We start from the raw sequence: 14259 nt of genomic DNA on the forward strand, positions 1-14259 counted from the left end.
ATGACCCTGCCCTGGCATGCTTGATCAAGATGCCCAGTTTTGCCTAAGAATCTGGGATGACTGCCTGGAGGTGGTGACCCGGAAGAGGTACGGGAGGAAGATCCACGAAAACTATGCTAGCCAATCCCAAAGATCCGTGAACTGTTTCAGTCCAGTGAGGAAGACGTAGCCTCGGTCCCTTACCTGGTCTAGACCCCAGCACGCCAGTCACAGTATGAGGAAAAGTGGAATGGGCCTGCTTACCTCTCTTAGTTTCTTCTAAGTGTTTTTCTCAGTATGGCAAGTTTCAAACGAAAGTGGAGAACAACGTAATAAACACTCATGTGAATCCAACATCCAGCTGCAACAGGAACAACTCCAGACCGGCACTGTTTCACCCACACTCCCATCCCTGTCATTTTAAGGCAAATCCCCCAATTCAATCAATTTTCCCAAGAATAGTTTATGACGTATGTCTAAAACATAAACATTTTAAAAGAATGTCCATGCAGGGTGGTGATAGCACACACCTTTAATCCCAGCACTCAGGTGGCAGAGACAGGCAGAACTCTGTGAATTCAAGGCCAGTCTGGTCTACAAGGCAAGTTCCAGGACAGGCCCCAAAGTTACAGAAAAACACTGTTTTGAAAAGCAAAAAACAAGGGGCTGGAGAAATGGCTCAGCGGTTAAGAGCACTGACTGCTCTTCCAGAGGACCTAGGTTCAATTCCCAGCACCCACATGGCAGCTCACCACTGTCTGAAAATCCAGTTCCAGGAGATCTGACACCTTCACAGCAATGCACATAAAATAAAGATAAATAAATCATAAAAATTAAAACAAAACAAAACAAACAAAAACCAAAGCTAAAACAACAAAAAATAAGATAGTAAATATCTTTAAAACAAAACAAAAGAATGTTCATAATGCCACCATCCCATCAACAGGATTTAACTAAAGTGTCTTAATGCCACCCAGTCCCTTTCCCTCATGGACAGTTGGTCTAATAGTTAAGGTACTCCTCAGATGGTGGGGTGGGGGCAGCCTTTCAGGCAGACTGTCATGGCCACTGTTCCTCTAACAGCACACAAGTACACGGATCTTGAGCATCTCTCTGGCGCTCTCACAAGCAGCTGCTGTATGACCCTAATGGAACTCAGCTGGCACAGTGCTTATCTATCAAGCACCAAGATCCCTGGTTCAACTGTGCAAACCTGGCATGGTGGCACATGTCTGTAATCCCACTGCTTTGGGGGTAGAAGCAGGAGAAAGCGAAGTTCGAGGTCACTCTCACTAGCCGTTGAGTTTGACACAGCCTGAGCTAGCTGAGAACCTGTCACAAAAATAAAGAAGGGTTGGTACTATCGCCCTTCGTACTCTGATATCCCAGTGTAACAAGAAAAGGGAAGGAAGCACAAACTTTAAAGTCAGGCAGGTCACTTACTGTATCACCTTGGACAAGTATTTAGCCTCATTGAGACTTTTTTATGATGGAGATAAAAATACCTATCTCCTAAGACTGTTAAGGCTTTGAAAAAGAAGGTTGAGGCCAGGTGATGGTGTAGTACACCTTTAATCCCAGCACTAGGGAGGCAGAGACAGGCTGATCTCTGAGTTCAAGGCCAGCCTGGTCTACAGAGTGAGTTCCAAGACAGCCAGGACTACACAGAGAAACCTCCTCTTGACAGAACAAAAACAAAAACTAAAATAAAACAAGATTGGGGTAGTGGGCATGTAGAAGGTTCTCTGTAGTTCATCTTTCTTCTGCGGGTCTAGTTAATTGGCTAGCTCACTATCAAACCGATTGGCTTATGACCTGCAAGTCTTCAGGAAGAGGGAAAAAGGCTCAGGCAGCAAGAGCTAGAGCTAGTTCCCCAGCCTGGAGTGGAGTTCACACTCTCCAGCTAGACTTGAGCATCCATGCTTTGCGAGCTTGCTCTGGTCACAAATTAAAGAGACAAGTCCCTAGATGGAGGGGTGGGCAGGACTGGACAAGGGCCGAGATTTGTTTTGGACTAATTTCACCATTTTCTGAGTTCCTTTACTAAAATGAATTAGTAATTCCACTGCTGCTGTTTACTGAATGCTATGTGCCAGGTTCTGTGCCAAGCACTTTCCACCACCCTCTTAGTCACCTCAACAGCCCCTGGGGTGGGTACTAGTCTCAAGATCTAGGTGAGCTGGGAGGGGTCATAGGGTCAGAACAGTAAAGCTGCTGGTACTCACACAGGGTTTGTCTGGTACTCTAGGCCTTGACTTCACACTCATTCTTCTGATAACAATGCTAAAGAGGTTACATATTAGGGTTCAGTCACATTCTCCCAGATTTAGAGACTTCTGACCGTGCTCAGTATACATTTCTAACTCCAGCTGGCCATTATGCTAACATATACCCTTTACCTGCATGAGGAGCAATGAGAGCATTGTAACAGACTACCTCTATAAGGAACAATGGTCCTAAGGTCAGCATCTCCTCCAAAGATGCATACTGTCTCACCCTCTATTCCTTGACTTGGCTCCATTTTGAAGAAGTACATCCCTGAGCAGGGCCAGGGAACTGGGAGACAGAAGAGAGAGGCAGGGCACAGTATTTACTAAGTGCAGAATGTTGGAGAATCAAAGTCCCAGGAGCACAAGGGTTCCTCGGCTGTTCTTTGGTCTAAACATCTTGCTTTATAATTAAATAAGGGCTTTGGTTTTAGGCGTGGGTGGATAGTGCAAAGACAGGACGCTTCCATGGCAAATGAGAGGCCCTGGGTTTGGTTCCCATGGGTTAAAAACAGTTCTGTTTGACCTCATCCTTCAGAAGCCACTGGAGACAAGGAAGCCATAGGGCCCAGAGCCCAAGGAATGGAAAAGGAGAACAGAGCCAAACTCCAGAGTGAGTCTTAGGGTCCAGGAAAGGCCGGGGTCACAAAAGTGTCAAAACCTTGTCGAAGTTTCTTTTCTCTGTCCTGGGTCACCAGCCCCTCGATGGAGGGTCTATCATTTCCCCTATATCTGTTTTGATATTTATTCATTATTTTCAGAGCTATAAAAGAATTAGCCATCTTCCCCACAGGGTAAGAATTCTTGAGTCCCTTGGCTCCCCACACACTCCTCGTTTCCTGGTAAAGTCTTGAACACGGGCCCAGGGAATGGCAGGCACAGGGACGATGCTCCAACTCTTCCACTGTGTCTCCCTGCTTTCCCATCCCTGCTCCCAGGAGTTGGGCCATGTCCTCCAGAGCCTTAGAATCGGCTTGGCTTCCTCTTCCTCAGTGGCTGGAGACTACAAACGTCATTCTATCCTTTCTCCCTCCTCACTAGCACAGGATGGAGATGCAGGAAGAAACATGCCGAGACCATGATGGCATCAACTCGACAATGTATCCTTCAAGGACACCTCTCGGCCCCCTTTCCTATTTGATTCTTGAGATGTCCTGTCTCTCCAACACATCCAACTTCTGCTTACAGAGCAAATCAAGGGCAGAGCTTCACACTGCCAGTTTAATGCATAATAACCTATTCTGAAGCATTTTGTCCCTTGCCAGTAAGGATTATTCTTCTAAGGAAAGGTCTCTGGTCATGGAGTTAGGGGCCCCAGTCCTCCCTTCCCACCCCATTCCCCTCCAGGCTGGGTAACTCACGTCTATGGACATCTCCCTCTGAATGAGCTTCTTGGTCTCCTTTTCACAGAAGTTGAGCATGGCTTCCCGGTTGAACGTGCCAGAGGGCTGTCTGTCCGTTTGGTTCCTCTGCCGCAGCCCCACAGGGATGCTCCCATCTGGGTCCACCACATCCAGCTCCTTCTCCAGTTCTTCCATCTCCTCAGGGGAGAGGGTGGACAGCAGGCTGTCGATGTCAGGGTCTTCACTCACCTGCCGCCGATACTTGGCTACCTTGGACATCTTGGCAAAGTGGGCAGCTTCTCTTGCCAAGTCTGTGGGAGTGCTGGTGGTGCGCAGAGCAGGGAGAGGGGGTGCTGGTCTGGGTGGACTGGGTGGGCTTGGGTGGGAAGGCCCAGCTAGATGAGTACTGCGGCTCGTAGGGCCCGCTGTGCCACAGGTGCTCAGGGGACACGGCAGCCTCCCTGCAGCCCAAGGCTAGTGGACCCTGCTTGGTCTAACCAGCAACCAATAAAACCTGACAGCTGCCCAGTCAGAGAGGAGAAGCCAATCCCCAAGCCAGGGGGCGGGCCTGCCTCACTGTCAGAGCTGTTTGAAACTTGAGGACATTCCAGGGAATCTTGGAGCGCTGCGTGACCAAATTTAGTACAGAGCAGTTTAGCCTTTTAAAGACAAGGGGGCCACGCAATGAGGAAAAGATAGAAAAATGCAAAGGCTGGCAGGGGCAGACCGAGCCACTGGAAGCCAGGAAAGCAGGGACCGGGCGATGAGGCTCGTCGAGTGGCCAGCTTGAAGCAAGCCTCGGTCAAGAATGGATTTTCCTCTTCTGTCACTGGGTGGCCACCGTCACCTTTCTACTGTATTTGGTAATGTGTCGGGGGGGGGGGCTCCCAGGAGTTTACAATCCCAGAAAAGACACTAACGCAAGCTGAGGGGCAGTTCTTATAACCAACCCACCTACACAGTTTCCTGCCAAGGAGAATCTGAAGGCTGAGCATCATTTGCCCTGATGCCCTTTACCACTTCCCAAGAGATAAGAGAATGGGAGACATGACAGAGGGTGGGGGGACTGTGTGTGTGTGTGGGGGGGATGATATCCTCACAGTACATACAAACTGAAAATGTTTTGGTGGTGTTTTTTTTTTTCTTTTTCTTTTTTTCTCTTTGAGACAGGGTTTCTCTGTGTAGCCCTGGCTGACCTGGAACTCACTCTGTAGACCAGGCTGACCTCGAACTCACAGAAACCCACCTGCCTCCCAAATGCTGGGCTTAAAGGCGTGTGCCACCAATGCCCAGCTCCAGACTGAAGATGTGAAGGTTGTTTGGGGAAGAGGTGGGATCTGCAGAAACAAGGAAACGCTCAGAGAGCTATCAGTTTCCGAGGCCCCAAGGCTCTTGGGAAGAGGGGTCTAACCTTCCTCGGTGCCCTCTTCTGCAGGGCCATCTGCAGACAGCCTTCTCTGGGCACAGTGAGGAGGAGCTGGCAGACACCGCCCACATATAAATCCAGAGCATAATTTAGCATGTCTTAAGGGAAATGCAATTCTGGGCCACTGAGAGGTATGATTGCAACAGGTCTGGCTTGTTTCATAGAAGGGCTTTCCACTGCTCATCCATCAAGCCGCCCTGTGCGAGTCTCACAGACATTCGATCTCCTGCCCCCCTCCTTCCTGCCACAAAATCCCTTCTAGAAGCCCTGGTGTAACCCATCAGGGTAGATGCTTCGATCTTTCCTGGCATCTCTCCATCCTAAGCCAGAGAGAGGCAGTCACTTGATCAGCATTCGCTGAGTCCAAGGATCATCTAGAACTAAAACCTAGCCGTGGCATTTAATGCCCACTAGTTCAGCTTAAGTCTGAGAGAGGGGCTGGTGCTGGCTGGTGGCGCTGGTAGAAATGAGGCAGGCAAACCGCGAAGGGGGAGTGGAAGAGGGGCTGAGAGAACCCTGGCCGTTGCAGTTAGGTCACATGTCCACCAGATAGTAACGCTCGTCAGGTTCTGCTGTGAGAGCAGGTGCTGCACTGAAGGCACCAACCAGTGTGAACCTGCCATTGTGGAGCCCACAGCTAGTACCAGTAACTGCCACGGTCAGAATCTCAGCTGTCCCCCACAGCCACACACTCTATGCTTGGTCCCTAGCTGGTAGCTCCATTTGGGATGTTCCAATTTTAGGAAGCGAGACATAGCTGGAGGAAGCAGATCACCAAGGGTAAGCTTTTAAAGGTTCTACCTGGGGCCAGGCTCCTTGCCCGCTCTCCGCTTCATGGCTGTCATGAAGTGAGGAACTCCTGCCAAATGTTCCCAGCGCCACCGTGCTCCGCCTCAGCACAAGCTCCAAAGCACAGAAGCCAAGAACTGCAGATTGAAGCTGGGTGCCAAGATCAACACCTCCTTCCTTTAAGTCTTTAGGTCAGGCGCTTTGTCACGTGATGTAAAAAGCTGAATGCATGACTGTTATTAAACAAATGATTTCAAAGAAACTTTTAAATACTTAAGAGTTTTGCAAAAACTCTCGAAATATTAGTGCAGAAGTGGGGCATGGTGGTGCATGCCTTTAATTCCAGCACGTGGGAGGCAGAGGCAGGCGGATCTCTGAGTTCAAGGCCATTCTGGTCTATGCGGTGAGTTCCAGGACAGCCAGGGTGACACAGAGAAACCCTGTCTCAAAAAGCGGGAGGGGAATACAACAGAAGAGGTATATAACAATACAGGTAAACAAGAATTTATGCTCTGTAGGCTGACAGACAGACTGGCATTGGGTCCTGTTACTGTCACCACCGACCACATGACCCCAAGTAAATACCCATCTCCTTGAGAGGAGGCTTCTCCCCTTGTGAAAGCAGAGCAGCAGCACCCCCACCCTGCATAAGTCACCCTCCCCTCACTGTGACAATACACCTGGCAGGAGCACTTGTGGGAGAAGAACTGTTTCCGTTTACTCTAACTCAGTTTCAGAGGGACTTAACCCAGCAGGTGGGGAAGGTATGGGAGCGTGCAGAAGGGTGGCAGGCTCCCCTCTGACCTGCATTCACTGTGGTACGTGTATGCCTCCACCATAATACACAAATTCATCTCAAAAATTTAAGATGTCATGTCATTTAATGGAGTTCTTAAAAATTCTATTTCACAATGGTGGTGCACGTGCTTAATCCCAGCACTTGGGAGGCAGAGGCAGGTAGACCCATGTGAGTTTGAGGCCAGCCTGGTCTACAGAGTGAGGTTCAGGACAGGCTCCAAAGCTACAGAGAAACCCAGTCTTGAAAAAAAAAAAACCCAACTTATTATTACAAGGCAAAGTAAGGAGAACATGAAATTGTAACATATAAGAAAACATTAACCTGAAGCGTGGTAAGCACAATATTCATTAGCAATTATTATTTGCCTTCTTTTTTTTCCTTCGGTTTTTTGAGATAGGGTTTCTCTGCAGCTTTGGAGCCTGTCCAGACCAGGCTGGCCTCGAACTCACAGGGATCCACCTGCCTCTGCCTCCCCTAAAGTCATGTGCCACCACCACCAGGCTTTGCCTTCTTTTTTAAAAAGTTTATTTTATTTTATGTATATGAGTATTCTGCCTGTATTATGACTGTGCGCCACACCTGTGCTTGGTATACTGGAACTGGAACAGACTTGTGAGGCAGCTTATGGGTGCTGGGAACTGAACCCCGGTTCTCTGGAAGAGCAGCCAGTGCTTTTCACCTCTGAACCACCATTACAGCTAGGTCTTCGCACTCTTTTTGTAATTGTGGGACTTGAATCCGGCTCGAGCCCAGTACTCTGCATCTACTAGGTAAGCTTTCTATCATATTTCCAGCAGTTTTAAACAGGTTTTTGTGGGGTGAGGAATTTTTTTTCTTGTTCCCTTGTTTATTTTTGAGACATGATCTCACTATGTAGCCTTGGAACTCACTCTGTAGACCAGGCTGGCCTCAAAAATCAGAGATTCACCTGCCTCTGCCTCCTAAGTGCTGGGATTATCTTTTTTTTTTTTTGATTTTTTGAGACAAAGTTTCTCTGTAGCTTTGGAGCCTGTTCTGGAACTAGCTCTTTTTATTATTATTATTATTATTATTATTATTATTATTATTATTATTATTGTTATTATTTTAATTTTTATTATGTATACAACATTCTTCCTCCATGTATGCCCATGTACCAGAAGAGGGCACCAGATCTTATATCAGATGGTTGTGAGCCGCCATGTGGTTGCTGGGAATTAGGAGCAGCCTGTGCTCTTAACCACTGAGCCATTTCTCCAGCCTCTGGAACTAGCTCTTGTAGACCAGGTTGATCTCGAACCCACAGAGATCCACCTGCCTCTACCTCCCCAGTGCTGGGATTAAAGGTGTGCGCTATTACATCTGATGCACATTATTTACTGATTTATTCTTTTTTTTTTGAGAGGGTCTCACTATGGATCTCTGGCTAGCTAGTAGCTATGTAGAGCAGGCTGGCCTTGAACTCACAGAGATCCTCCTGCTTCTGTCTCTGAGATGCTGGGATTAAAGGAGAGTGACACCATAACCAACTATATATATATATTATATATATATAATATATATAAATATATAAAATATAAATTTTATATTTTTATAAATTTTTAAAATAAATATTATTATATATTTTATAATATATAAAATTTATAAAATATAAATCTTTATGTATTTAGTATGTATACAGTGTTCTTCCTGCATATATGTCTGCACACCAGAACACCAGAAGAGGGCACCAGATCTCACTATAAATGACTGTGAGTCACCATGTGGTTGATGAGAATTGAACTCAGAACCTCTGAAAGAGCAGCCAGTGAGTGCTCTTAACCTCTGAGCCATCTCTCCAGCCCCTAACTACCTTTTTTTCCAGTTACTTTTTTTTTTCTAAAGGATTTATATTCAATTGTGTGTGTGTGTGTATACATCTGTGCATGTGTATGTACACAGGAAGGCAGTGTCCATAGTGGTCAGAGGTGTTGGATCCACTGGATCCAAAGTTATAGGCAGTTGTGAGCCACGCACCATCAGTGCTGGGAACTGAACTCAGATCCTTTGCAAGAGCAGCACAAGTTCTTTACCACTGAGCCATTACTCAAGCCCTCTTTTTACTTTTAATTTTGAAATTGACCTCACTAAGCTGCCCAGACTGGCCTTGACTCCACCCCATGGCCCAGACAAGTCCGAGTTTGTGATCCTTCTGCCTCAGCCTCTTGAGAAGTTGGAACTTCAATAATACAATACCAGGCCTGTGTTACTATACTTATCCTTGTTCTGGGTTCATCCCCTCTAGCCTATCACTTTTTTCTTTTGTTCTTTTTCCTTGAGCAATAACTACCTTCAATAAACATACAGGTATTCCCTCTTGCCTGGTTCTCATTCATTCATTCAATAATTTATCTAGATACTAACACACACACACACATACACACAGTAATTTGTCAAGTATTGTGTAAAGAAAGATGCAAACAACAGGAAAGAGTCACACCATACAATAGGACTCACACAGGAGGTTTATTGGAAGAGGACAGAGAAGGGGGCAGAGAGGGAGGCAAAGACTGGTCCCTGGGGACAAGAGTGGCAGAAGAGAGAGAGAGATGGCAGGTAAATACTTTGGGCTCCTACATTTTCCATTTCCAAAGGCTCAGAGAGGTTAAAGACATTACACACGGTTAAATGTCTCAGATTTGAGCCCATGTCCTTTGACTCCAGAGCCTGCAGCTTTATCTGACAGACTATACTGCTACTCTGTATCCATGAGAATGTGACTTTCTTGGGGGTTATCCACCCTCTCCAAGAGCCACTTAAGGGCCGGCTTGGTGGTGCACATCTTTTATACCAGCACTAGAGAGGCAGAGGCAGAGGCAGGTGGCTCTCTTGAGCTTTTGCTCCCCCTCTTTTTTGCCTTTTTTTAAAATGATGATTTGTTTTTTATTTCATGTGCTTTGAAGTTTTGCCTGTATGATGGTGTTAGATCCCTTGAAACCGAAGTTACAGGTAGTTGTGAACTGCCATGTGGGTGCTGGGAATTGAACCTGGGTCCTCTAGAAGGACAGCCAGTGCTCTTACCTGAGTCATCTCTCCACCATCACTTTTTATTTCTTTTAAAGACAGGGTTTCTCTGTGTAGTCCTGGCTGTCCTGGAACTTGCTATGAGGACCCTGCTGGCCTGGATTGCAGAGATCTACCTGCCCTCCATGTTCTGTGATTAAAGATGTGTGCCACCATGCCCAACCCTCCCACTAAGTCTCTTGCTCTCCCTAACAGCCCCTCAAGTCAATCTTCATTCTCACTGTTGCCTAGAAAAGTATCTTCTGAAGTCAGGTGTAGTGACGCACCTTTAATTCCAACACTTGGGAGGCAGAGGCAGGCAGATCTCTGAGTTCAAGGTCACCTGCTACGTAGTGAGTTCCAGGATAGCAAAGGGCTACACAGAGAAACTCTTATCTTGAAAAATCAAAAGCATTAGTATTCAGGCATCTGTTGTGGCTTGTCCTTAGGGTCCTGCCCGGCGACATCCTCAGCTGCAGTCACTAAGAGCACCTTCTGTGCACATTCGCTACTTCCCTTATAAAAGGGCCTTGCTCACCTTCCATCTCTCTCTCTTCTGCCACTCTTGTCCCCAGGGACCAGTCTTTGCCTCCCTCTCTGCCACAGTGTTTCATGGCAGGACCTCTTAAAGAGCTGCAGGGTTTTGCAGCTAAAACTGAGTCAGGAAGCCTCTCTTAAATGAGAGTACTTTCCTCTAGCAAGCAAAGCAGATCCAAGAAATTGCTGCTACCAAGAAGCCATGCTTTATTCTATTCTTTTCTGTCTAGGATTACTTCCCAAGCTCTCTCGGGTTTTATGTTGATGCAGTTGTCCACGTGGGTGCCATTATGTAACATGAGGAGTGGGCTGCTTGTTGGGGTTTCTGTCTTGCCTGGTTCCCCAGCTCTTTAGTCCCAGAGAAAATCACACAGAGAGTCTATGTTAGTTATAAACTTGTTGGCTCATTAGCTCAGGCTTCTTATTAGCTCTTATAACTTATATTAGCCCATTACTCTAGTATACGTTAATCACATGGCTTGGTACCTTTTCCAGTGGGGCAGGTCACATCTTCCTTCTTTGGTGTATGGACAGGACTGCCTTGTCTCAAAATTTTAAGAGTGAGCAGACACGGTGGTGCATACTTTTAATCCCAGCACTTAAAAGGCAGAGGTAAGCGGCTTCTTTGTGAGTTCAAGGCCAGCCTAGTCTACAGAGTGAGTTCTAGGCCAGCCAGGACTATATAAGGAGACCCTGTCTCAAACAAACAAACAAAAACAAAAACCCACTAACCCCCAAATTTAAAAAAAAAGGCTAGATGTGATGTCATATGTTAACATAGAAAATTTGAGGTCAGTCTGGACTACACGAGACACTGTCCCACCAAAAAAGCTAGATTTGCAGAGGGCCCAGATTCAGTTTTCAACACCCACATCAGGTATTTTTATTTTATTTTATTTTGTTTTGTTTTAGATAGAGTTTTTCTGTGTAGCCTTGGCTGTCCTGAACTCATTCTGTCGATCAGGCTGGCCTCAAACTCAGAGATCCACCTGCCTCTGTCTCCCGAGTGTGGGGATTAAAGGTGTGTGCCACCACCACCCTGCTCACATTCAGGCATTTTATCATCGATTGTATCATCAGATTCAAGAAGTTCTATAAGGGAAGTAGCGAATGTGCACAGAAGTGCACAGAAGAATGTGCACTAAGAAGTGCTCTTAGTGACTGCAGCTGAGGACATCACCTGGCAGGAACCTAAGGGCAGGCCACTCTTACAGGCAGGAAGTCCGACTACAGAGCATTTGAGTATGGTTTGTGAGCACAGTGCTGCAGCTTGCTTGCTGGCAGGGACCTTGAAACACCATAGAGTTGTGGCAATAAACACAGCTGTAGCCAGTACTTTCACCAAGAGGCTGTAATCTCGGGCTGGTGAGATGGCTCAGTGGTTAAGAGCATTGCCCGCTCTAGCAAAGGTCCTGAGTTCAATTCTCAGCAACCACATGGTGGCTCACAACCATCTGAAATGAAGTCTGGTGCCCTCTACTGGCCTGCAGACATACACACAGACAGAATATTGTATAATAAATAAATAAATAAATATTTTTAAAAAAGAGGCTGTAATCTCAGAAGGCTAAGAAATGGACTGGGTCCAGCTGTCAAAGCCATGGTTTTAATCCTACCCATATTGCTTAGCAAATTAAAGACTCATGTAGCCAGAAAAAGAGAGATATACAGTAAAGATAGATTCAGATGAAGTAAACCACTAAATAGTTTACAGTGTGTTTAAAAATATATATAGATTTGTGAGAGAAAAGAAAAAGGTTAAAGTCCTAAAATAAAAAAAGAAAGAGAATAGTTGGGTGTGATGGCACATGCCTTTAATCCAAACACCTAGGAGGAAGAGGCAGACAGATCTTTGTGAGTTTAAAGACAGCCTGGTCTACAGAGGGAGTTCCAGGACAGCCAAAGATATACAGAGAACCTGTCTCAAAAAGTAAAAGTAAAAATAAAAGAAATAGAGGTTAAAGTAAAGCCACATAAAGATGAAAAATACACAGAGGATCTGGATACTGTATGTTATTATGCTCTCTTTGAATTGTTTGAATGCTGAGGAAGGAACAATAACTGCTAAAAGATATTTGCTTATAAATGCTGCTGAATTAATCCAAGATAGGTATTTTGAAAATACTTTGACTTCAAAATTGAAGTCAAAAGGTATGTTACTTTGGAGAAGAGATTTTGCTTTTGTTTCCACAGGAAATGAGAGGCTGTGGATTCATTCTGAGCTAAGAAAAATCAGGTTTGATCAAGGAAGACCACCTGAGAAATTTCCAGTAGGAATAGATTTCCTGGATGTCTGAGTTCTACATCCAGAACAGATTTAAGACTGCTGCCTGAGATGATCAAGACTCATAGGATACTCCAGTCAGGATTTGATCATAATTGAAAATTTTCTTTAGGTTCCCATAAGATTATCAGTGCCCCCAACCAGCAGGAAGTAGCCTGGAATACTATGCCAACATTCCTCCAAAATGGACTATGGATATTTTCCTTTGTTTAAAAAAAGAGGGGGAAGTGGTGTGGGACAATTCTGTATTCTGTCAATTACATTTTAAATAAATGCTTATTGGTCAGTAGCCAGGCAAGAAGTATAGGCAGGACTACCAGACAGGAAGTAGGCATGGCAAGGAGACAGGAGTATTCTGGGAAGAAGGAAACACTTTCTGCAGACCTGTCCAGACACCAAAGAAGGAAGAAGTGACCTGCCCTGCCATAAAAGGTACCAAGCCATGTGGCTAACATATACTAGAGTAATGGGCTAATATAAGTTATAAGAACTAACAATAACCCTGAGCTAATGGGCCAATCAGTTTATATCTAAAAAAAATTGAGACAAGGTCTTACTATGCTGCTCAGGCTCAGCCTCTCAAATAGTTGGATTTGCATGCCTGTGCCATCAGCATGGCATTAAATATGTTAAATCATGTATGGAAAGTGCAACAGCATCAAATATGTAGGAAGCGTTTAATAATACTTGCCATTACATTTCATATATCTGTGTGTGATACACATGCACCTTGTGCCATTTCCTCTGAATTGAAACATTCTCTCTTAGAGGGAGAAGAGAGATTTCTAAGATTCAAGAGGAAAGCCAGGAGCTGTGGAGCAGGCCTAAAATCCCATCAGAGGTAGATGCTAACAGTTGGTTATCTTTGGATCCAAGATAATGTTTTAGGCTCAGAACAAAGGATGGAGAAAGGAATTCCTCTTATTCCTCCACACTGCTAATTGAGCCATCCAATCTAGTTTATTCTTGTTTCAGTCGGGGATTTACACTTTTGGCTCTCCTGGTTCTTAGGCCTCTATCTTCAGATGGAGTTATAATACCAGATTTTCTGGGTCTTCAGTTTGCAGATATAGAGACCGGGGGTCTTCCCAGCCTCTGGAATCACATGTGTCAATTCTGCATCCTGTCTGTCTTTCTATCTATAAATCATCTACCTAGGTATCTATATACCCACCAACTATTAGTTCTGTTTCTCTGCAAGCCTGCCCATTGCTGGTGGCTGCGTCTATTCAGAAGTCAAATAACATCCAGAAGAGTGCCCAGTGAGTATGGAATAAAAGCTTGAATAACGTGGACACTTGAGGACCAGGAAGCAAAGAGAGTTCCAAGAGAAAGCGCTCCCAAATGTGAATTGATGACTTACCTAACCATGATCTATGAGGCTCTTGGCAAACACACACAGCTTCTGTTGGAAACAAAAGAAAGTAGTCAGGTCAGGCAGTAGGCACGCCTTTAGTCCCAGCGCCCAGCAGGCAGAGGCAGGTGGATCTCCGTGAGTTCAAGATCAGCCTGGTGTACAAAGTGAGTTCCAGGATAGCTAAGACTACACAGAGAAAACCCTGTCTCCAAACAAAAGTATGTGTATATGTATCGGTGAGTATATGTTCAAGTGTTTGTATGAATGTACACATGTGCAGGCTTGTGGCAACCAGAAGAGGGTGTTGGAGCCTTTGAAGCGGAAGTTACAGGCATATGCAGGATGTTATGCTTGTTTCATGGGTGCTGCGATCAAAACTCCAGCCCTAGACATTTTGAAGGAATCTTGAGCCATCTCTCCAGTACTGCTTGTTTTTTTTTAATCTAAATTCATATAC

General features: G+C 45.4%; 1 protein-coding gene across 1 annotated transcript in view; it reads right to left on the reverse strand.

Annotated features, from left to right (window-relative positions):
• The window catches only part of Lmod1 (leiomodin 1), a 44395-nt gene extending 40054 nt beyond the window's left edge, over nucleotides 1-4341 (reverse strand). The window contains exon 1 of the mRNA XM_048430859.3: nucleotides 3608-4341. Within this exon, the coding sequence (XP_048286816.2) occupies nucleotides 3608-3868 (261 nt within the window). The 5' untranslated portion in view covers nucleotides 3869-4341. The remainder of the gene's footprint in view (nucleotides 1-3607) is intronic.
• Nucleotides 4342-14259: the final 9918 nt, after the last annotated feature.

The sequence above is a fragment of the Myodes glareolus genome, chromosome 5 (genome assembly GCF_982192425.1).
Source record: "Myodes glareolus chromosome 5, mMyoGla1.1, whole genome shotgun sequence".
Taxonomy (NCBI): domain Eukaryota; kingdom Metazoa; phylum Chordata; class Mammalia; order Rodentia; family Cricetidae; genus Myodes; species Myodes glareolus.